At 37.5% G+C, this 19893-nt stretch overlaps 1 protein-coding gene across 1 annotated transcript; it reads left to right on the plus strand.

Annotated features, from left to right (window-relative positions):
• Positions 1-2264: 2264 nt before the first annotated feature.
• Positions 2265-18336, plus strand: LOC135712818 (mitochondrial 2-oxoglutarate/malate carrier protein). Its single transcript, XM_065235882.1, has 5 exons — positions 2265-2641; positions 14660-14896; positions 17520-17713; positions 17786-17996; positions 18060-18336. The coding sequence occupies exons 1-5, from the start codon at positions 2586-2588 to the stop codon at positions 18289-18291; spliced, it is 930 nt and encodes a 309-aa protein (XP_065091954.1). The 5' UTR covers positions 2265-2585; the 3' UTR covers positions 18292-18336.
• Positions 18337-19893: the final 1557 nt, after the last annotated feature.

Raw genomic sequence — 19893 nt, forward strand, 5'->3', positions numbered from 1 at the left:
GTATGCACATGTAGTAAAACTAAACACAAAACGAAGTGACATTTCTAACAGTGAAACCTCTTATAATGCGAGCGCGAACTGAATTAATGCGGTTTGAACTGTGTACTAAAAGTTATACATCATATCAGGCATAACATTTGATAACGGCACAAAAGCTTTTGTAAACAAACTTTTTAGGGCCCTTTACACGCGAACCGAAGTACGCTCACGCAAACCAATAACATCATCGGATAGGGGCAACTCTCACTTTTCCGAAAGTATTATATGATTATAAATCCAGAGAAAGCGGTATGGTGTAGTGGGTTCTATAGATACTATAGATTCCATAGATAAGCGGAGGCAAAGTAGAATGTAGCCAAACTAACTGTCAGTTAGTGTGGCCAAACTAGCATGACGTCATCATGGTGTTTTCTGCGGGAGAAGTAATTGTTGTAATATTATGAGCACAAAACGCTTTCCACACTCCACATTCCGATTTATTTCGCGTAAAACAGAAGAAGGTAACATAACGCAAGCACTCATAAATTTATTGTTGCAAATCTTTGCTTTACACTTAATGTTGAACTTTTGTGCACGAAACAAAACAAAACTGCACAACGAAGAGCTCTATGAGGGCATGAAAAATTATCATAGATGCCAGTAAGATCATTTATTTTTCGTGGTTGCCAACACAACTTATCTATGAAATCTACACAGAAAAAAAGTTGTTGAATATTACATCCAAACTGCTGCAACCAGGTCAATCCATCGGTTGTGTACAATGTACATCGATTTTGCGAACAAAATTACATCCATTGATGTAATATTGTATCTATTTTTTCGCCGAGATTCCAACAGCCGAGCAGTTCTGCAATTTATTTCGCTGAGATTCAGTAAAACAATTGCCGAGACTCAGCTAACAAATAACATTTTGCTGAGATATCAGCTAACAAACAGATAGTTTGCAGAGATATCAGCAAAAGTAAATGCCGAGGTAATCGGCTGTTGGAGATTTTACCGAGCTAGATTAAGTGTGTAAATTACATTGATCGATATTACATTTTTTTTTTTTTTTGCTGTGTACAGTACCTATAATGTGTTCAATCCCAGTCGGCGCCACCGGGATGTTCTGAGGCATAACATCAGCTGGCGGCGGTGGTGTAGTGGTAAGCGTGACTGCTTTCTAACACCCCAATGGGTCTGGGTTCAATCCCAGCCGAGGTCGGTGGGATTTTTCTGAGGCATAAAAATCTCTGGTCACGTCTTTCTTCGGAAGGGAAGTAAAGCCATTGGTCCCGGCCCATGTGTGTTGAATGGGTGCGATATCCTACGCAGGTGTGGAAGCTGCCTTCCTGCACATACGATTGCCGGCAATCGATGTCCGTCGGTGATTGGCACTAGATTGCGGAACAGAGACCGACGTTAAATAAAGGAAAGAAGAAGAAGAAGAAGAAGAAGAAGAAGAAGAAGAGGCATAACATCTCTGATCACGGGGAAGTAAAGCCGTTGGTCCCCGGTTCATAAGTTGATAGGTCGATAGGTAGGGTCCAGGTGTGGGAGCTGCCTCCCTGGCGTCGGTAACATTGATGCCTAGCACGGAAAACAAGATCGACGGAAAACAAAGAAAGGAAAAAAATCCGAAGAACTTCGAGAATAGGGCGTAATTGCTTTTGTAAACAAACACGTCATTTGACAGTTTCTCGCGAATTAAAGCTCAATATTAATTAATTGGCCCAAAAGCTAAAAAAAAAGTCGCCAAATGGTTCAGAGCCTTAGTACATAAATTATTCCATATTTTTTTAATGAAATGATTTCTGTACTAAAATAATAGATTCACCCCTGCAACATATAATACAGTTTGACTGCGGGCTGACAGCCGACATCAAATTTGTATTTGCAGAAAATGCTCGACCAATAATTGAAAAGAGCCTATGACACTTTTTAAACAAAACTTTGAAAGCTTTTTCCTCGTAAACCAAAGGTCCCCCATACAAAGCAATGGCATCATCATGTAGGAGAATGATTCTCCTAACCGATTAAGTTGTTGGTTTGCGTGAGCGGCCTACTCTTTGAGAAGCAAGGCTTTACAAACTTTTGCTTGCTAAATCTTATAGGCCTTTTTCAATTGTTGGTCGAGAAATCTTGACCTTCGTTCACTGTCACAAAAACATCAGCTGTTGACGGTGTTGGTTCTTGGTTCTCATCTGTACACAAAAATACATGTTCAGCACCCCACTTATTCGCATTCGTCACTCGTCAGATCAGTTAATCAAGTCAGTTGGACAATCTTTCAGTACTCGTTCAGTTTCCTATCGGTGAAATGATCAGTCTCGCGAAACCACAATTATACCTCTCCTCTAGTGATTAATCCGTTGCATTTTCGAACATCCGTCGACAATCATTTCCCGTTCTTTTGTGATCTTAATTTTCACCCGGTGCTTTTGCATTTAGATCTAACGATAGAAGTGGAACAACAGGGATAATCTATCGGTTTTTATTGTGCGTGCGACGTCATTGTCTATTGTTTTAACCGTAAAAGCTGACCTCATTAGATCGATCGAAGAACAATTAAGCCCAGACCCCAACGAGAAAGCGAAACTACAATAATGGGTGACAAAAAGAAGCCAGTATACATCCAGTATCTATTTGGAGGCCTTTCCGGGTAAGTGACCAGTGCAGACCGTCAGTCGCAAAATCAATAGAAGCTTCCGGTCAAGCAGCTAGACGTTATCTAATAATGGGGGGGTCTATTTTTGAAGCCAGTACACGTCGGTGGATGATGATGTAGGTACGCGTAAAAAGCAAACGAAACATGAGTAAGACATAAACGCCATAAAAGTCGGTGGTACAACACAAAATTTCAAGAAAACCACTTTAGCATGGATTATTGTAGGAAGGAAAAGTATGAACGATTTAAAGTGATCATTGTCTAGCAGTGAGTGGTGAGGGAAACTCAACCAGGTTAAATGTTGTTTCCATTGAAATCAAGGGCGTTTTCGTATTACGTTCTTTTCGCGATTAACTATTTAAGATACATACTTAAGAGTAATTAATAGCAGCTTGTAGGTATGTGAGTTTGTACTGTTGAAAATTTCTTGATATTGGTTTCATGTATTCAAATAATTTCCATTTTTCATTTATTATGGTCATTTTTGGGTCATTTGTGATGGATGTTAACCACTACGGCGGGGCCGCCCCCTTCAAATAGACTTTATAAAGATTTTTACAAAACATAAAATGTCGTAAACCATTCAATTGCGGCTGCGATGCAATTTAACAAATCTGACAAATTGCAACCCCGTTGAGATAATTCAGATTTATCACCTGAACAGATTACAGCAATTGCCGAAATCAGTATCTATCAGCCGGCCGGTCGTTTCCCAATCAATTGGCGCCTTTTCCCATCGATGGCCTTTTCGAATCGGGCCAGGGATCCCACTGATAAAAGAGCCACACTGTTCTCATCGATGATATTGTATTGCAGGCCTTCGATGCGATGAAATATTATGGTTGCTCTTTGTTTTGCCAGGTAGCCAGAGCTCCAGCTGATAAGTACGACAGCCATCGCGGTTAGCTGCGAAACCTACGAGATTATTATGTCATTGTTCCAAATCCTTAGTTACGTAGCCAAGTTGCAATTTGGGCGGCGCGTTATGTGTTGCTGTGTACATATAAGTTCTTATCATTTGTTTGTTTTGCGGGTTAAAGTTCAATTCATGAAGGCGGTGTATTAACGGTTTTATAACGCTAGCCCGAAAATAATAATATTAGGAGATTTTTCCCTCTTTAACACCTGAGCAGTTCTTTCGGGTCATACTGTTTTACGAAGGAATAATTTGAAATAGTCAGTTAGAATCTAATATTTCGGAGAAGATTCTTCCTTCTTTTAAATATTTCTGAATTCTAGTATTTGAATGTTTGATGGGAAATCATAATCTAATATCAGACATTTCAGAATTTTTGTGAGTTTTCTATAAAGTTACAAATGCGGGGCTCAAAATCAGACTATTTTCAAACGATTGAGGCTTGTGTTACATTCGGGCTACTGGCATTCGAATAAGTGTCATTCAGGCAAATGTTATAGAATCTGTAATCTGTAAATCTGTATCAACATTTGTACTATCAATTTACAGATTTTGATGAATAAACCCGATTTATATTTACCAAAAACGGTTTGATTTTATAATATTAAACTATATCTAGGCCATTATAATTCTGAACGCTGCTGAACATGGTTCATAACCAAAAATGATGGGAAATACAGATACAATTTTGATTGTCCTGTTTTTCGAAGTAAAATTTCTGCGCATTAGTTTTTTTTCTGATAAGAGGTAAAATTAGTATACAGCGTGAAAGAGCTTGGCACAATTGGCACGATCGGTGTTGAGTAAGTTTTTTCGAATGAAATTGATATCGAAAGTGTACCAAAAGTGCTTCTGAACGTGTTTCGCAGTTGGGTGTGGTGAAATTCGCGGTTGTTTTCAGTGAAAATTCCGTATCACAAATTTGCTCACCAAGTTCCCTTTTTTTGCCGTTCGACGACATCGGGAATGCGCTCCCGGATATATTGATTTGGTGAGTACGTTCCAGTTGAGGATTGTTCTTGTACATTTCTCGATTGCATTTTCGAAGGGACGTGTCTGCTTTTGTGGGCAGTGCGTTTAATGGTCGGTTTGGTAGTATCCTTTTAAATATAATGTCTCATGTCCAAATAACCTCGATTTTCGGTCTATTGATTCAATACTTTAGTATTATATTTTCAAAACATACAATGATACATTATGTCATTTCATGGCACATAAAACAAAAAGTGTGTGTATAGGACCCAATAATCTAGGTTATTTGTATTTTGTAAAACATCTTTATTTTTTATTATATTTTTTTTATTTTATAACATATTTTATATACATTATATATTACATGATTATATATAAATTCATAATGTAAATTACAATAAATACTGGGACGGGAGGGAGCATCAGGGCATCATTGAAGTTGTAACTGGACAATGGAGTGGAGTGCCAACCGGAGTCTAGGAGGGAATGTGTACTGTCATTTTAGATAGTTACATTTCACTCCAACAGTTGCAATGAATTTGACGCGCTCTTCTTAAACAAATCATCCCGTGGAAAGCTTAACATGTATTGCAAATTTCGTTATTCATTTTGTTGGATCATATTGTTGGAAGGAGATTCTCTTATTCCCGCGGGTTTCGCGTAAGTGCCTCTGCTTACGGGCCCGTCCAACCCTTTTTGGCCCTTCATACAGCAGTATGTTGAATTCAGAATGATGACGGAATTTGATCGTGCTGTTGAGTGGAGCCGCATGCAGGGCAAGACCCAAGCTAGGATGGTGGCTACTTACATACATACATACAAGAGGTAAAATTAGTATACACACCGACTGCCGTTCTGCGGTTCATAATAACAGTTCTGGAGGTTGGTTCATGAGTGAATGGTCGGTCACAAAAGGCACTTTTCGACTAAAACATGTTTTTCACGAAAATGGCCACTTAAGACACATTTTTCGACGCATCTAAAATACATTGCAGTTGTTCAATTTTTTTTTTTATTGCTAGCGGCGCCGGTTGTGTACTGGCAAGCGTGATTACCTCTCACCCCAGGAGGCCTGGGTTCAATCCCAGTCGGCACCGCCGGGATGTTCTGAAACATAACATCTCTGATCACGCCTAGGGAAGTAAAGCCGTTGGTCCCCGGTTCATGAGTTGATGAGTCGATAGGGTAGGGTCCAGGTGTGGGAGCTGCTTTCCTGGCGTCAGTAGCATTGGTGCTCAGCACGGAAAGCAAGATGGACGAAAAACAAATCAAGGAAAAAAAATTATTGTTACCACATCCTCATTTTTGGATACTTTTACCTAATCTGAAACAATTTGCTTTTTGTTGTATTGCATTCCCTTGTTCGAATTCAGCTTTTTGTTCGACGTTTGAACATGGAATCAAACGTAATTCTTTTAAAATGTTTTATCAAAATAATTTGAGAGTTCTCGTAAGCTCTGAACCATTCCGCGGATTATTTTAACTTTTGGTTAACATTTGACAGATGAAAAATTATCGAATAACGTTGCTATCCGAGCTTGGTTATTTGTGACTGACTAGAAGTTGAATTTAGGCAACCATGGCTGAGTTCTATTTGAAACCCGATAGCTCGAAAACACCGGGATTTTCGAACATTGAAAATAACATTCGAAATGTCACTTTTAACCACGAGTTAAATTGGGACACAGTTTTCCATTTGGTGAATTTTAACTTCAATTTGACACTTCGAAAATAAATTATAATGTTCGAAAACCCCTCTGTAGTTAATCGTCTGATTTTCGAGAAGGTGTTCGTGAGAATTGATTCCTGGTCTGTCCGAAACAAGTCTGGCACAATAGCTGGTTTATTTGAAAATTTTTCATCTGTCAAATTTAAGTGAAAATTCATCAAATGGAACACAGCCTTAGACTCTGAACCTTTTGGCGGATTTTTTAAACTTTTGGTTAAAATTTGACAGACAAGAAATAAGGTTTTGACAACCGTGGCTGAGTTCTGCTCGAAAATCGGTCGATCTATGATGATACATGGATTTTCGAACATGAAAAATAACGTTCGAAATATCACTCAGGGTGTCCATGCAACCGGGAAATCCGGGAAAAAACCTGGAAAAATGCGGGAAACCCCAAATTGCACCGGGAAAGATCATATGTACTCATACTAAGTAACATTTTTGATTTTATATTAGTCTTGTAGGCCATAATTTGGTCTTGAAGAATCCTTGTAATCAATCAACAATCAATATCACATAGGGTAAACGCTCCTATAGTTGCGGTACGTTAGAAGCGTTAGGTTCCTATAGTTGTGTATTGAGTCTCCATGCACAACTATATAAACCTAACGCTTCTAACGTACCGCAACTATAGGATCATTTCCCCTACACCATTATATTCTCTTGCTTACAACTTTCATATTATTCTTTTCTCTCACTCGCAATTTGTTCGCGCCCGGTTCAAGCGGTGATTTTATCGTTGCTACGATAGTTAAATTTAAAGAGTTCCATATGGTGTCATTTGATTGCATATGGTGGCATATGGTGTCATTTCTTGAATTCTTTTGCTACAGTTCTAGTATGAAGGCTGAGCGAGACATATCCTGTTACGAAGCTACTTCAAGATAGAGAAGCAGATTCATGCCGTCTCAAACTCCAATAATGCTTGGCATGAAAATGATCGACACCAGATACTAACCAGATACCAAGATTAGGACATCTTTGAATATCGAGGTTAGTCTGTAAAACATAAAGATCTGAATCCATACCTCTCACTCCAAAATTATGAGTTTAAATCTCACCTTGATAAAGCACGAATGATCCGATAGTGTGAAAATTACTATAAACAAAAAAATACTTTCCTTGAAATTTTGCTAAGTATTCTCAAATCATTATATTTTGACCTTACTACATATTACATTCTTTAGGGTTAACAATTAAGCGAAATAATAATCTATGCTTCAAGTAAGGATTTGGGTATCATGCGATAAAACTTGTGATGGTACTTGGGGTATTTTACCATATTTAACTGTTTCAATTAAACTGGGAAAACTAGGTTAGATAACTGAAAAAAAACCAAAACAACAGGCTTTTAAATTCTTAAATAGGATGGCCAGAGTGTATTTGTTTCAAGTTCGTTTTCTTCAAGAAAAATTAGGATATACATTTTTTTCCATTTTCTTAGATCTCGAGATATCACAAATTTTCTGAGGTTTCGAAAAAATAATCTCTGGTTCCAATTTCTCTTCGTCAACTTGAAAGTTTTCCAAGCCTAATATGTTGAAAAATGGTCTAGGAAACTTTCCAAGCGCTAGAGATTTTTTCAAAGACCTGAATTTCGATAAATCTTTGAAAGCCGGAAGCTTTAGTATTTGCAAACATCGATAAATCATGTAGCAGAATCTTCTTTTTTTTTCAGAAGTTCTTTTCCAAGCCCATCAAATTGTATTTTCTACAAGTCCGGAATCAACAAATTTCCAATCTCTATTTTAGATAAATTCTATGTTTAAAGCATGAAATCTTTTCTATATTTTAGAAACATTACATTTTTTCTCCAACTGTTAACATATTCTTACATACCGTAAATTATTCTACGCTCTCTTAATTTGTTTGAATTAATGATCGCGAATTACTAAGTACCAGCATTAAACAAAAAAAAAGTCCAACATCTCTAAAATGTATACCAGAATCTTACAACTTTTCGAGATCGAGATTTTTCGAGAAAATTTTCCTCGTTCCAGAACATGGAAATTTGTCTATGCTCGAAGTTTTACAGAAGTTTCGAGATCTTTAAAATTGCTTGTCTTAAAAATGACAAATTTGTCCAAGACTTTGAACATTTTTCTCTGCGCCTCAATTTTTTTCAATTTCAAGATTTCCTAATAAATTTCTATGTTCAATCTTAACCATCCCGAAAATCAACCAATTCGTGATCTAAATCTAAATCTCTTATCTAAATTTGAATCAACTTATTCAACGGTTGGTTTAAAAAAATCGTGACAAAAAAATGAGTACTGTGTGAGGAAATGGAGGTTAGAAATTAACCTATTGATTATCCAATTAATACTGATTTTACGAAAACAAATTTATAAGATCCTTCAACCATTTGTTTTATTTATATAAAAAAGCTTGTTAAATGATCATGGTGGTTTGGGAATTTCTGTAATATTTCTCAATCTTTAATATCGTTTCGATCAATAAATGTCACTATTGGTCGTTTTTTTTTATTGTTTTAAAGACACTATTTGGACACTTTATTCGTTATTGTACTCAATACTATTGTAAAAAACCAGCCCACTACCAGCCCTGCATATTGTAGAGGAGTTCAGCTGGCAAAATTTTATCGTTAGCTCTAAAGGTTTTTTTTTTTTTTTTCGCCTTTTTTGTTTAAGGTAGAGTTTTTTTTTTCAATAACCGGGAAAAAACCGGGAATTGAAAAATGGAATTTTAATGGACACCCTAATCACTACTAACTACGAGTTAAATTTAACTCGGCAAAAGGTACACTGCCTTAGGCTGTGTTCCATTTGGAGGAAAATTTTCAAATCCCCCTGCTATTCCAGCAGACTTATTTCTGACAGACAAAGGCATCAATTTTCACAAACACCTTCTCGAAAGTCGGTGGATCAACAACTGAGGGATCTTCGAACATTTTAATTTATTTTCGGTTTTTCAAATTTAAGTGAAAATTCACCAAATGGAACACCGCCTTAATATACAGTGCTGCAAAAAGTCAAAGCATTTTCAGATGATCGATAATCAGTGAAATGTTGGCTAATCAAATAAAACATTGAATTCCGTAGACTGTTTCCTTTCAGCTCAAGATAGTAAAATCAAGGGTTCCGCTGCTACGCAATGTTGTTATTAGAATAACAAAAATCAATTAAACTGAAGATCATATCCAAGGATAAGCATAAAAGAACTTCAAAGGAGAGTTCAAAAATTATTATTTTCAAAAGTTATTGATTTTGCTTATGAAGTTTTCAAATAATATATGACGAATTTTCACTTAAAATTTACATATTGAGAATAAATTAAAGTGTTCGAAAATCCCTCTGTTGTTGATCGACCGATTTTCGAGTTGGTGTTTGTCAAAATTGACTCCATGTCTGTTAGAAATAAGTACCGTAGACCTCCGCTAACCTGAACGACGCTTCATGCATATTAACGGGGTCATTTTCAATTTGAACTTCTAGTAACCCTATGAGCATTCAAAAAGCGTGTTTTGGGTAGCCTTAGGGGAACTTCATTAACTACGTAGACATTTTTTTGGGATTCTTGACCCCACTCCCCCTGCGTAAATAATTGTCCATACAATTTTTTTTAATTTGTATGGGCCGTGGATAATTGTCAACCCCCCCCCCCCCCTTATTTGCTGTTTTGTATTGATTCTGCGTACCATTTTACAATGACTTTACTACATTCCTCGCGCTAAATGACGTACCATCAATTTTTAGTGTTTACGGGGTGAAGATTAGCAGGATTCGAATTACCAGATCCAATAGCAGGGATATGTAAAAATTTTCCATCTGTCAAATTTAAGTGAAAATTCACCAAATCGAACACAGCCCAAAACGATTAAACGTAAAAGCGCACTTTTCAAGGTGGCCACCCTTTGGCCTTTTTTAAATTCCCGGTTTTAAGTACAACAATTATAAATTAGTTCGATGTCTCAGATATTTGACTTATATAAAATTAGCAATGTAAAATCGTTCGGTATTTTGAATATTTCTGTCAGTTTTAAATCTTAAACATCCTATGTTCCAGAATCTTAAAAAAATCTCATTCTGTGATCTTTTTTATTATCTAGGTCGTTTATTTGGGAAGCTCCATCGCGTTAGCTTTACGCAGTCGATAAATGTTCATAGTTTGTAGCAAAATTCACTTAATCCTATGTCTAGTCTCCTAAATAAAGAATAAAAAAGAGAAACTTTTGGAATGCGACATCAATGCGATTTGCTTTTGTTTTTCTGTATATCAAGACGATGTAGTTTTGAAGAAGACAACGATATTAACATCTGCACGCTGGATTAACATATAGCCATGATAGAGTGATACAACATTTTATTTTCATTAAAACAGAACACCATCATAATAGATTATCAGGAAAGCCTATTAGCATAGAGGTAACTCTAAGACCAGAAGGTTCCGAAGAAACGTGCTCAACTTTTTGGCTCAGCTCTGGTACTCTCTTCGGTCCCAAGCTAATCGATGCACCTGCCGAAACATAGGAAAATCCCTCATTTTATCCGTCATACTTTCATAGCGAATCAAAACAAACATTGTGTAGTACTAGAATTTTGACAAGAATGGGGTACGTTAATCGATTTGCTTTAGACCAATAGGCTAGTCAAGAAGTGAGCCAATTTCATATCGTTAGGTTCCACCGGTTGCTATTAGGCTGTGAACGATTTGCCGAAATTTATTTTATTTTTATTTCGAAAGTTATTTTCTATGTTCGAAAATCCCCGTGCTGTCGATCGACCGATTTCCGACACACGGTTGTCAAAATTTAACTTCTTGTCGGTAAGAAATAACCATGCTCGGGTAGCATGATTCATCGATAACTTTCCATCTGTCAAATTTTAACCAAAAGTTAAAAAAAAATCGCCAAATGGTTCAGAGCCTTAGTGTAGGATCCCAGAGAAGACAAAAAGTTGAAAGAACATGGAAAACCAGCCAAGACAGGATGCAGAAAGAAGCGGTCGATCGGCGGATTATTGGCAAGAGGTGACTAGTAACAGAAGCAAGTTTAAAACAGCCACAAGATTGTTCACTGAAATGGTGGAATCAGAATATGAAGACTCGGAAAATACTCTCAGCGATTCAAGTAGCGGTGATCAACTGAACATCTTGGACTATAGAGGTTTCTCTGACGACAAGGATGATGCTTTCCTAGGATTCGTATAATCAGCATCATATTCAGGCATAACATTTGATAACGGCACAAAAGCATTTGTAAACAAACTTTCTAAGACCCTTTACACGTGAACCAAAGAACGCCCACGCAAACCAATACCACTTTCGGAAAGGTGATAGTTGCCCCTATCTGATGATGTTGTTAGTTTGCGTGGGCGTACTTTGGTTCGCTTGTGAAGGGCCTTAGAAAGTTTGTTTACAAATGCTTTTGTGCCGTTATCAAATGTTATGTCTGATATTAATATACCAATCACGCTATTACCAAACTCTGTAATGGTAAAATCAACTAACAACTTGCCTTACTTTTCAACAATCTCGATCATTATTACTGTTATCATTACTGTTCATACTATCATTGCAACTAATTCATTTAGGCACATTCATTTGACCTGTGGGAATCATTAATAATGTATTGGAACTTTCAATCATTTTTTTTTTTGCTTGATTGACGCGTATTTAATGAGTTGGAAATGTTTGTAGTATCACTAGTACTAGTACTCGGAAATTAAGTATTACAAAGGACAAAATGGAACGAATTCATCAAATCTGGCCAAGTGAGCCCAACAAGCTGGCCTAATGTGTTAGAGGGGATGTCGCAATTAATCATGTTTTGTTGTTTTTGACATCATCCACATCCAGAGGGCCAGTCACTTGGAATGTATGGGAATGGTAGGAAACCATTTGGAAATGCATGAAAATTTTCAGTTTTTATTCATTATCGTCTTTATGGGCAGTTTTAGATGCACAAAAATTGCACGAGTACATTACTATGGTGATAAGGTAAACACTCGTTTATTTGTTTCCTTCTGTCAAAGCAAGTTTAGTCACAAACCGTGGATTTTCTGATATTCTCCATACTGCAAAAATGATTTTCCTACCACTGAAGGGGCGACATCTCTCGGATATAATTAATTGTAGATGGTTCGCTTCACACTGATAAATTAAACTATTCCCATTTTGCTTGAAATTTAATCAATTTGACATTGAATTCAATTTAATCATATCGAATGATTAAAAATGAATATTCTCTTTCTAAAAAATAAGCATCTGATATTATATGCAGTATTGGTTTGTTTACAATCTTTTGCTGCCAGCTGCTCTAACAATTTCAGTCGAAAGAATTGTCAACAACTGTTTTGAAACGCTTTTACAAAGCTCAAATCTTCTCTAGTGAGAGCGAGTATTGTCGGCAACCAGTTTTTCTTCGGCAACCGTTCCATTTGAACTGCATGTAAATCTGCTGTTCTATTATCGGCAACTCGAAATCAGCTACAATTTGTAGTGCGTGTGTTTCATTTCAAGAAAACCTTGCTAGATTGCTTTTTCTCAGTGGTAAAAATATAGTCAAATTGAAGCTGAAAGCATAAAGAATCGTTTGCATGCATTCAGCGAAGTGTTTTCGTAAGAAAATCCAGTGAAAATAGTGTTTCAATTTGGGTTGCCGAAAATAGTCTATCATGCCGAAGCCGTCATTTCCCCTATATCAGTATTGAAAAAGAATAAAATTTAATACTGAAAAGATTATTTCGAATTCAATCATGCATGACTACTGCCGAAGTAATCATGGCTAGGACTCAAGCTTCTTTGATTTAATTTATCTTTGAGTGCACGATGTAATCCGATTTGTAGCACACACTTAGTTTTTCCTACCGAGCTCGGTTGTGCAAATCTCGGCAAAAAAGTTTTACTGAGATTTCAACAAACATTTCATTTGTTTGCTGAGGTTCAACTAAGCAATATCCGAGACTCAGCAATCAAATGTCACTGTTGCTGAGATCTCAGTGAAACCTATTTTTGCCGAGATTCGCACAGCCGAGCTCGGTAGAAAAAACTAAGTGTGCAGAGCTTGCACGGAATGTCCCGAATGTAGTCTTGAAGCACCTTTTGGCCGTCCGACACAATCCGCACACTGTGGGACTCGATTCAGCAAATTCAAGTAACCGTTCGTCACCAATATCTCTTTACTGTTAAAAAGACCAGAAACTTATTATTTTGCATGCAATGGTATGGGAAAAGAGGAAGACTCACGATTCAGCATGGAGAGTGTATGGAACCCGTACTAGGGGTTGTTTTGGGCATGTGGTTCATCTGAGACGTTACGTTCTGGAATGTGGCCTTGAGACTTGAGATTTGGCCTCCATAAGACCCCTTTCTGTCTCGCAAAATCAAAATATTTTGATTTTGATTTTGCGAGACAGAAGGGGGTCTTATGAAGGCCAAATCTCAAGTCTCAAGGCCACATTCCAGAACGTGAGTGGAACATGATGATCACGTCAAACTATAATGTCTCAGATGAACGACATGCCCAAAAAAAAACCCCTAGTACGGTCTTATAAAAAAAATAATAAAGACGGAAATATTCCCTTCTTCGAATAATACATGCATAAAGGAATATTGTGTTGTTTAAACATATAATAAAGAAGGAAATAATCATTTCCTTGAATATTTAATAAATAAGGGAATGTTCCTTTCTATTGTCATTTAATAAGAAGGAATTTTTTCCGCCTTCAAATATAAAATTAGTGTACCATTCAGGGAAGCGACGTTCAGGGTAGTGACATTCGGTCTGGGGTCGCCAAATAAAATTTCAATAATTTTTACACCAAAACATAAAGTATTCCTAGAAACGTAGTTTCCGGGAAATGGTTGTCCGAGAAATGACATTGAAACCACTCAGACTGTTTGAATGACTTGCTATTTCAGTACTAGAATCATTTAAGAAAGGCATATATCAATAGGAAAGTTATGTTCATATTATCTTCGAAGCATTTCCAAAGCCAGACAAACAACAACATCTTTCGATACTTTTAGTTAACAATAAAGCATTTCAAATTGATTCAATTGATGTTGATTTGGAACGAACCACACAATAAATGTGAATCGAAGCGCGGTTCATCAAATAGTGATAAACATACTCTTGTTGCCACCGACTCGGGTTATCATGTGATATGGGGTGTAAATTATGTCTATAAACAAGCTCTATTGCAAATACTGTGTTTGAACCAGAATTGTGTATTTATGGTCGTCTGAAGGAAATTTAAGAGCGACAGCATTGCGCAACGCTGATGCCGATGACGCGCGAACGTATGATGCCTTGCTCAACTGCTATCCTGTTTACAGCATTTCTCACTATTGAATCCTAATTGCAATTCATTAGCAGAACGTCACATGATCGATTTACTGATATTCCCATTGGCGGTTTCCATATTCATTCCAGGATTGGAGCAACATGCGTGGTACAACCGCTGGATCTGGTCAAAACGCGCATGCAGATTTCCGGCATCGGAGGCGCGGTCAAGGAGTATAATAACACATTCGATGCCATTGGCAAGATCATCAAGCGAGAGGGCCCCCTGGCTCTGTACAAAGGCCTGAGTGCGGCCATCATGCGTCAGGCGACCTACACCACCACCAGGCTTGGCGTGTATACGTCACTCAATGACGCATACAAGCAGTAAGTATTTATGACCGGCGAGTCAACGCTGATGGCGGGGGCGTGTATTTTTAGGAAGGAAACGCAATAATCTGACACGGTCGTCGGTCGCAGTGCGAAAGTATATACCTACTGACGTAGGATGACGGTTTTACGTAGAACGGTGTGGTGTAACATCTGTCTCGTCTTGTGACGACACGCGTGTTTTGGGGGAGAATTAGCACGTGTGTCTTAAGTTTAGTATAACTAAACAAACAAAAAAAAAGTTCGACTCAAAATGTCTATCAATTTCTAAGTTTACTCTCTTACTATTCGAAATCTGGCCTTATGACCCATTCAGCCCAACAGAGTTCCTATATTGGTGTATTGATGGTTAAGCAATAAAATATACAGTAGCAGCCTTACAATTGTAGCTGAAATATTGGTTATAGGACAAATATTCCAACGAATGTCTGGGGGAAATAATGTCAGATGGACAAAATGTAGAATGAAAACTAATAGAACAAAAAGTCTGACGGACTGAGTAAATCAAGTTAATCAAACTTCAAATAGCAATAATTTGTTTTATGAAATGTATGGTTAGCATATCTAGGTCCACATACATCTTGAACGGAACGGTCCTTTCGACCTTTCATAGATGCGGAAAAAAGATCGACTGTATGTGTTGGACAAAAGGTCGAATAAGGATTTGAGGCAAAAATTGGTGATTATCTCTCTCAACTGAATGCCCTATTTAAAGCATACATAGGTAGTTCTTATTTTCATATGTTCTAGTTCATTTCCTTACAGTATACCAAGCCATAGTACTGATCCTATCCAAGATGGTTTTATTTTATTATAATATTGTCGTATTATTTTTCGGGTGATAGCAATACTACAATCTAATCAGAATTGTTTCCTACCCTAGGTCTTCTGCTCGATTGGCTGCACTTATGTGACAGTTCAATTTGCTGCAGATACGACTTTTCGCTGCTCTCTATTACAGTGCTCTATGCCAGACCTGTTCTCCAGGAGGTAGTATCTTATTTGGCATAACTGCCGTTTGACTGACTATTATGCTAGACGAAGGGTAGCCAGTTAATTTTTATTTTGAAATTCTCGGTTGCCCGGTTTAAATCTAAAAAACTCCCGGGTTTTAATATTTAGCAAAAAACAAAGTGTTGAAATGATTGTAATCTTCCCTTATTTTCTAGATACTTAGTATCAGTTCGAATAACTTTTTTATTCACGAGTATTTTTATGATTTTAACGCACCACAATTTACAAAGAAATAGAGTCAGTTAGCCAAACGCTATCGGGCTGAATAGGTAATTATACTGCATTTTGGAGTGAATCGCAAATTCGTTCTACGAGTTTCAATTCCATCCTAACGCATTGAAACTCCACTGGTATTTTTTTCGTTCTACGAATGAAGACAGAAAAAAATTGATTTGCTAGGAGCGCTTCTTTTGTTGAACAATGAGTTTAAATATTCATACAACGTACTCGTATACTGCCCATAACCGCATATCAGTCCCATATGGATAGGAAATCAAGCAAAGATGGGACTGATATGCGATTATGGGTAGTATAGGCTTTGTGTTGTAGCTTATGAGCTAACGCATCGAAACAAACGTATTATTGATTTGTGTACGGTGAAATCATGGATATTATTGGTGATTTCTGCTCAATAGAACGGAAATGGGCGATTACGACGAAGTAGCGCTCTACCCTATGGGATTGAAAAAAATATTTGAAATTTTTACAAAAATTTACAAGAATTCAGATTTTTTTAAAAATTAATCATTATTCATAACCCATTTCGAACAGTAATTCGATCTATTCTAGTATAAATGGATCATTACTAAGGTAGCAGAGTTTTTCTTGGATCTTGAATTTGTTTCAGCGAATGAAGTCTTCAAAATTTGGGAATGTTTTTTTCTTCTTCTTTATAATCATTTCCTTTCACAAATTTTTTTTTCCAAGATTTCCTCTAAAATATGTTTGTGATTTTCTCTGAAAATTTCTTTATAATCAGAAATCAGAACATCTGAAAATCAGAAATCCGTTCAAAATGAAAGCGAAAATGTTATTTGGGTTTGGTACTTGTAGCTGCTGAAAATGAAGAAACGATTATTTATCGGGATCAATAAATATGATCCATAATTAAAAATTTATTCCGCTTATTTAAAAAAATCTATACATTTAAAAAAAACTGTAAACTGTATATTCAGATATGTGTATCAAAATGTTGAGATAAATCTGTATGTTTACAGATAAATCTGTATATGTGGCATCACTGTTTACTGGTCACCATGCAAACTGCGTGATAGCCACAGGTTTATAAACAGATTTTGCGTTATTTCTGCCACATAGTTTAATAAAGGAGGTTCTCATCTAGCATCCCGATTGGCCACGAATCGAGGAATGTGTTTGCAGTTGAATTATTAACGAAAGAGAAAGTCGATGAAGAGAATCGATCCCCTTTCCTTCTAACCCCCTCAATTAAGAACAATTGATTGGAATTTGTTGCGATCTTTAACTTAATGAATGAGTTTTTATCAATTTGTGCACTTGAGGATCTCAAAGTTGCGTTTAATTAAATCGCACCCTATAATTACTGTCTATGGAGTTCTTATTGATTTCGACTTCATCTCAATTCTAGGAAAAGGAACAAAGCCCCGAATCTATTCGAGTCGATGGCCATGGGCATGATGGCTGGTGCCGTTGGTTCATTTGTCGGCAATCCATGCGAGCTTATTCTAATCCGAATGACCGCCGACGGTCGGTTACCGGTGGCGGAACGTCGCAACTATACCCACTTCTTCAACGCTTTCGCGCGCATCGCAAAAGAGGAAGGTAAGAAAAGCGAAAGCGAAGCTTATCTTGATTCAATTAGGAAGTTGTTGTATTAAACACTTATTTCTTTAGGTATATTTGCCTTATGGCGTGGATGCATCCCTACCATGGGTCGTGCCATGGTCGTAAATGCTGCCCAGTTGGCTTCCTACTCGCAAGCGAAGACCTACCTCATCAACAGTGGATACTTCAACGAAGGCATTGGCCTACATTTCACGGCCAGTATGTTCTCTGGCTTGATTACGACGGCTGCTTCCCTGCCAGTAGATATAGCCAAAACGAGGTAACTTGAATAACCTGATCCGAGAGTCAAGCGAAAGGTATAAACCATCTTAACATTTTCTAGAATCCAAAACATGAAAGTAGCGGCTGGTGAGGTGCCACCGTACAAGAACACAATCGACGTGATAGTGAAGGTCGTCCGACATGAAGGAGTCTTTGCCCTGTGGAAGGGCTTCACCGCTTATTACGCCAGGCTGGGTCCGCATACTGTCCTAACGTTCATCCTTCTGGAGCAGCTGAATGGTCTTTACAATGAGCACTTCATGGGCGGCCAAGGATCGAAATCGGGACTGTGAGGAGCGGGGGCAAAAGATGTCATATCATCCCGTCCAGCATCCAAAACAGAAATAACACACACACAAAACAAGTCAAGTGTACTACACACGATGGGGAACGAAACACACAAAACAGTTGCAACTGTCTAACTAGCATTTCATAAACAATCAACGTGTACTTTACTTTGCATTCATTACTTTTGCGTTTACGCTCGGAGCGCCTATATTTGTGTTCTTATTATCTGTGTAGTGAAAATTATCCTTTAAATTGTTATTCCGTTATTAAATTTTATGTTTTAACTCAACTGAAAACTTTTTGTTTGCTTGTTTTTCCCTGCGATTCCAGATACGTTAACGAAAATACTACCGAAAGCAAAATCCCCTAACATACCCTATCGAAAGTGACACCCGAATAGTGCCTGGCTTATTGCCAAATTCCAACCAGATGGGGACGCCTCCATCGAATATGTCTAGTCTAGTGTGATGATAGTGAGTAGCCAAAACAGAAGTGTAGTAGGTACTACCGAAAAGGAAAACAAATCTCCCCGCCCAGATGATGATGTGAGCTGATACACTACAGCTGAGAACGGCTACTGAACTGAGACGGACAACGCTAATTATAAAATTCGTGAAATAACGGTAACGGGGTGGGAAGAGAAAGGAGAAAGGCACCGCTCCCTCAGCCAAACGAAAAACGATTCATTGCAAACTTGCACTTGGTGTCATCAGGTAGAATTTGTGCAATGCGGCAATGAAAATCCCACGCAATACAGTAAAGTGGTAGATGAGGAGAGTAGAAAACAACTTACGTGTTTTAGCTAGATGTAATTTCCCTGGTGTTAGTTGGCAAGTGAATATTTCTTTTCAATAACATCTGTTCAATCATATCTTGTTTTAAGTTTTCAATATATTCGAATGCATTATGTTGGTGTGTTTTGTCGATTTTATTTATTTATCATAGAATAGTTGTTATTAATATGTAAATGATAATAGGGGGCGATACGAGGCAAGATCGCCACTGGGAATAAGATAGTAGCACCAAAATTTACATCGAAAACCTTACATTTTTAGAAACTGCACATCCGTACCTTTCAATGGTCCTAAGATGCAACGTTCCAAATATGGTTTAGAAACATAATCCCCCCTATTCTGCGAGTCACGTGACTCTCTCTCACCGGTGAGGTGACAATAGTCACCTCGTGTGAGGTGACTCTCCATTTGATTTACATGGAGAGTCACCTCACACGAGGTGACAATTGTCACCTCACCGGTGACAAAGAGTCACGTGACTCGCAGAATAAGGGGGAATATTCAATAACTATGTATCAAGAAACTGATGAAAATATGCCTACCGAAAAAAATCCACACTTTGCAACTTTCAATTATTTATTCAACCTGGTGATTATATTTTGTTTTGATAAACCAGACAATATAAATACTTTAAAAACTCACAAATCTGTATAAAAATGAATTTCTGTCTGTCTGAAACTACTGAACCGATAGGCGTGAAAATTTGTATGCAGGAGTTTTTGGACCGGGAAAGGTTCTTATGATGGTTCGAGACCCCTCTCCCCTCTTTGAGGGGGAGGTGGGGGCTCCCATACAAAGGAAATGCTGCTACTA

The sequence above is a fragment of the Ochlerotatus camptorhynchus genome, unplaced genomic scaffold, assembly GCF_037179485.1.
Source record: "Ochlerotatus camptorhynchus isolate MF236.1 unplaced genomic scaffold, CSIRO-AGI_Acam_v1.1 ptg000503l, whole genome shotgun sequence".
Classification (NCBI taxonomy): domain Eukaryota; kingdom Metazoa; phylum Arthropoda; class Insecta; order Diptera; family Culicidae; genus Ochlerotatus; species Ochlerotatus camptorhynchus.

Bases quoted from the DNA above. Each gene is read 5' to 3' on its own strand.
- LOC135712818 (XM_065235882.1), top strand. From the start codon at position 2,586: ATGGGTGACAAAAAGAAGCCAGTATACATCCAGTATCTATTTGGAGGC. The intron at 2,642-14,659 runs GTAAGTGACCAG...TATTCATTCCAG, and splicing joins CTATTTGGAGGCCTTTCCGG to GATTGGAGCAACATGCGTGG. The intron at 14,897-17,519 runs GTAAGTATTTAT...TCTCAATTCTAG, and splicing joins CTCAATGACGCATACAAGCA to GAAAAGGAACAAAGCCCCGA.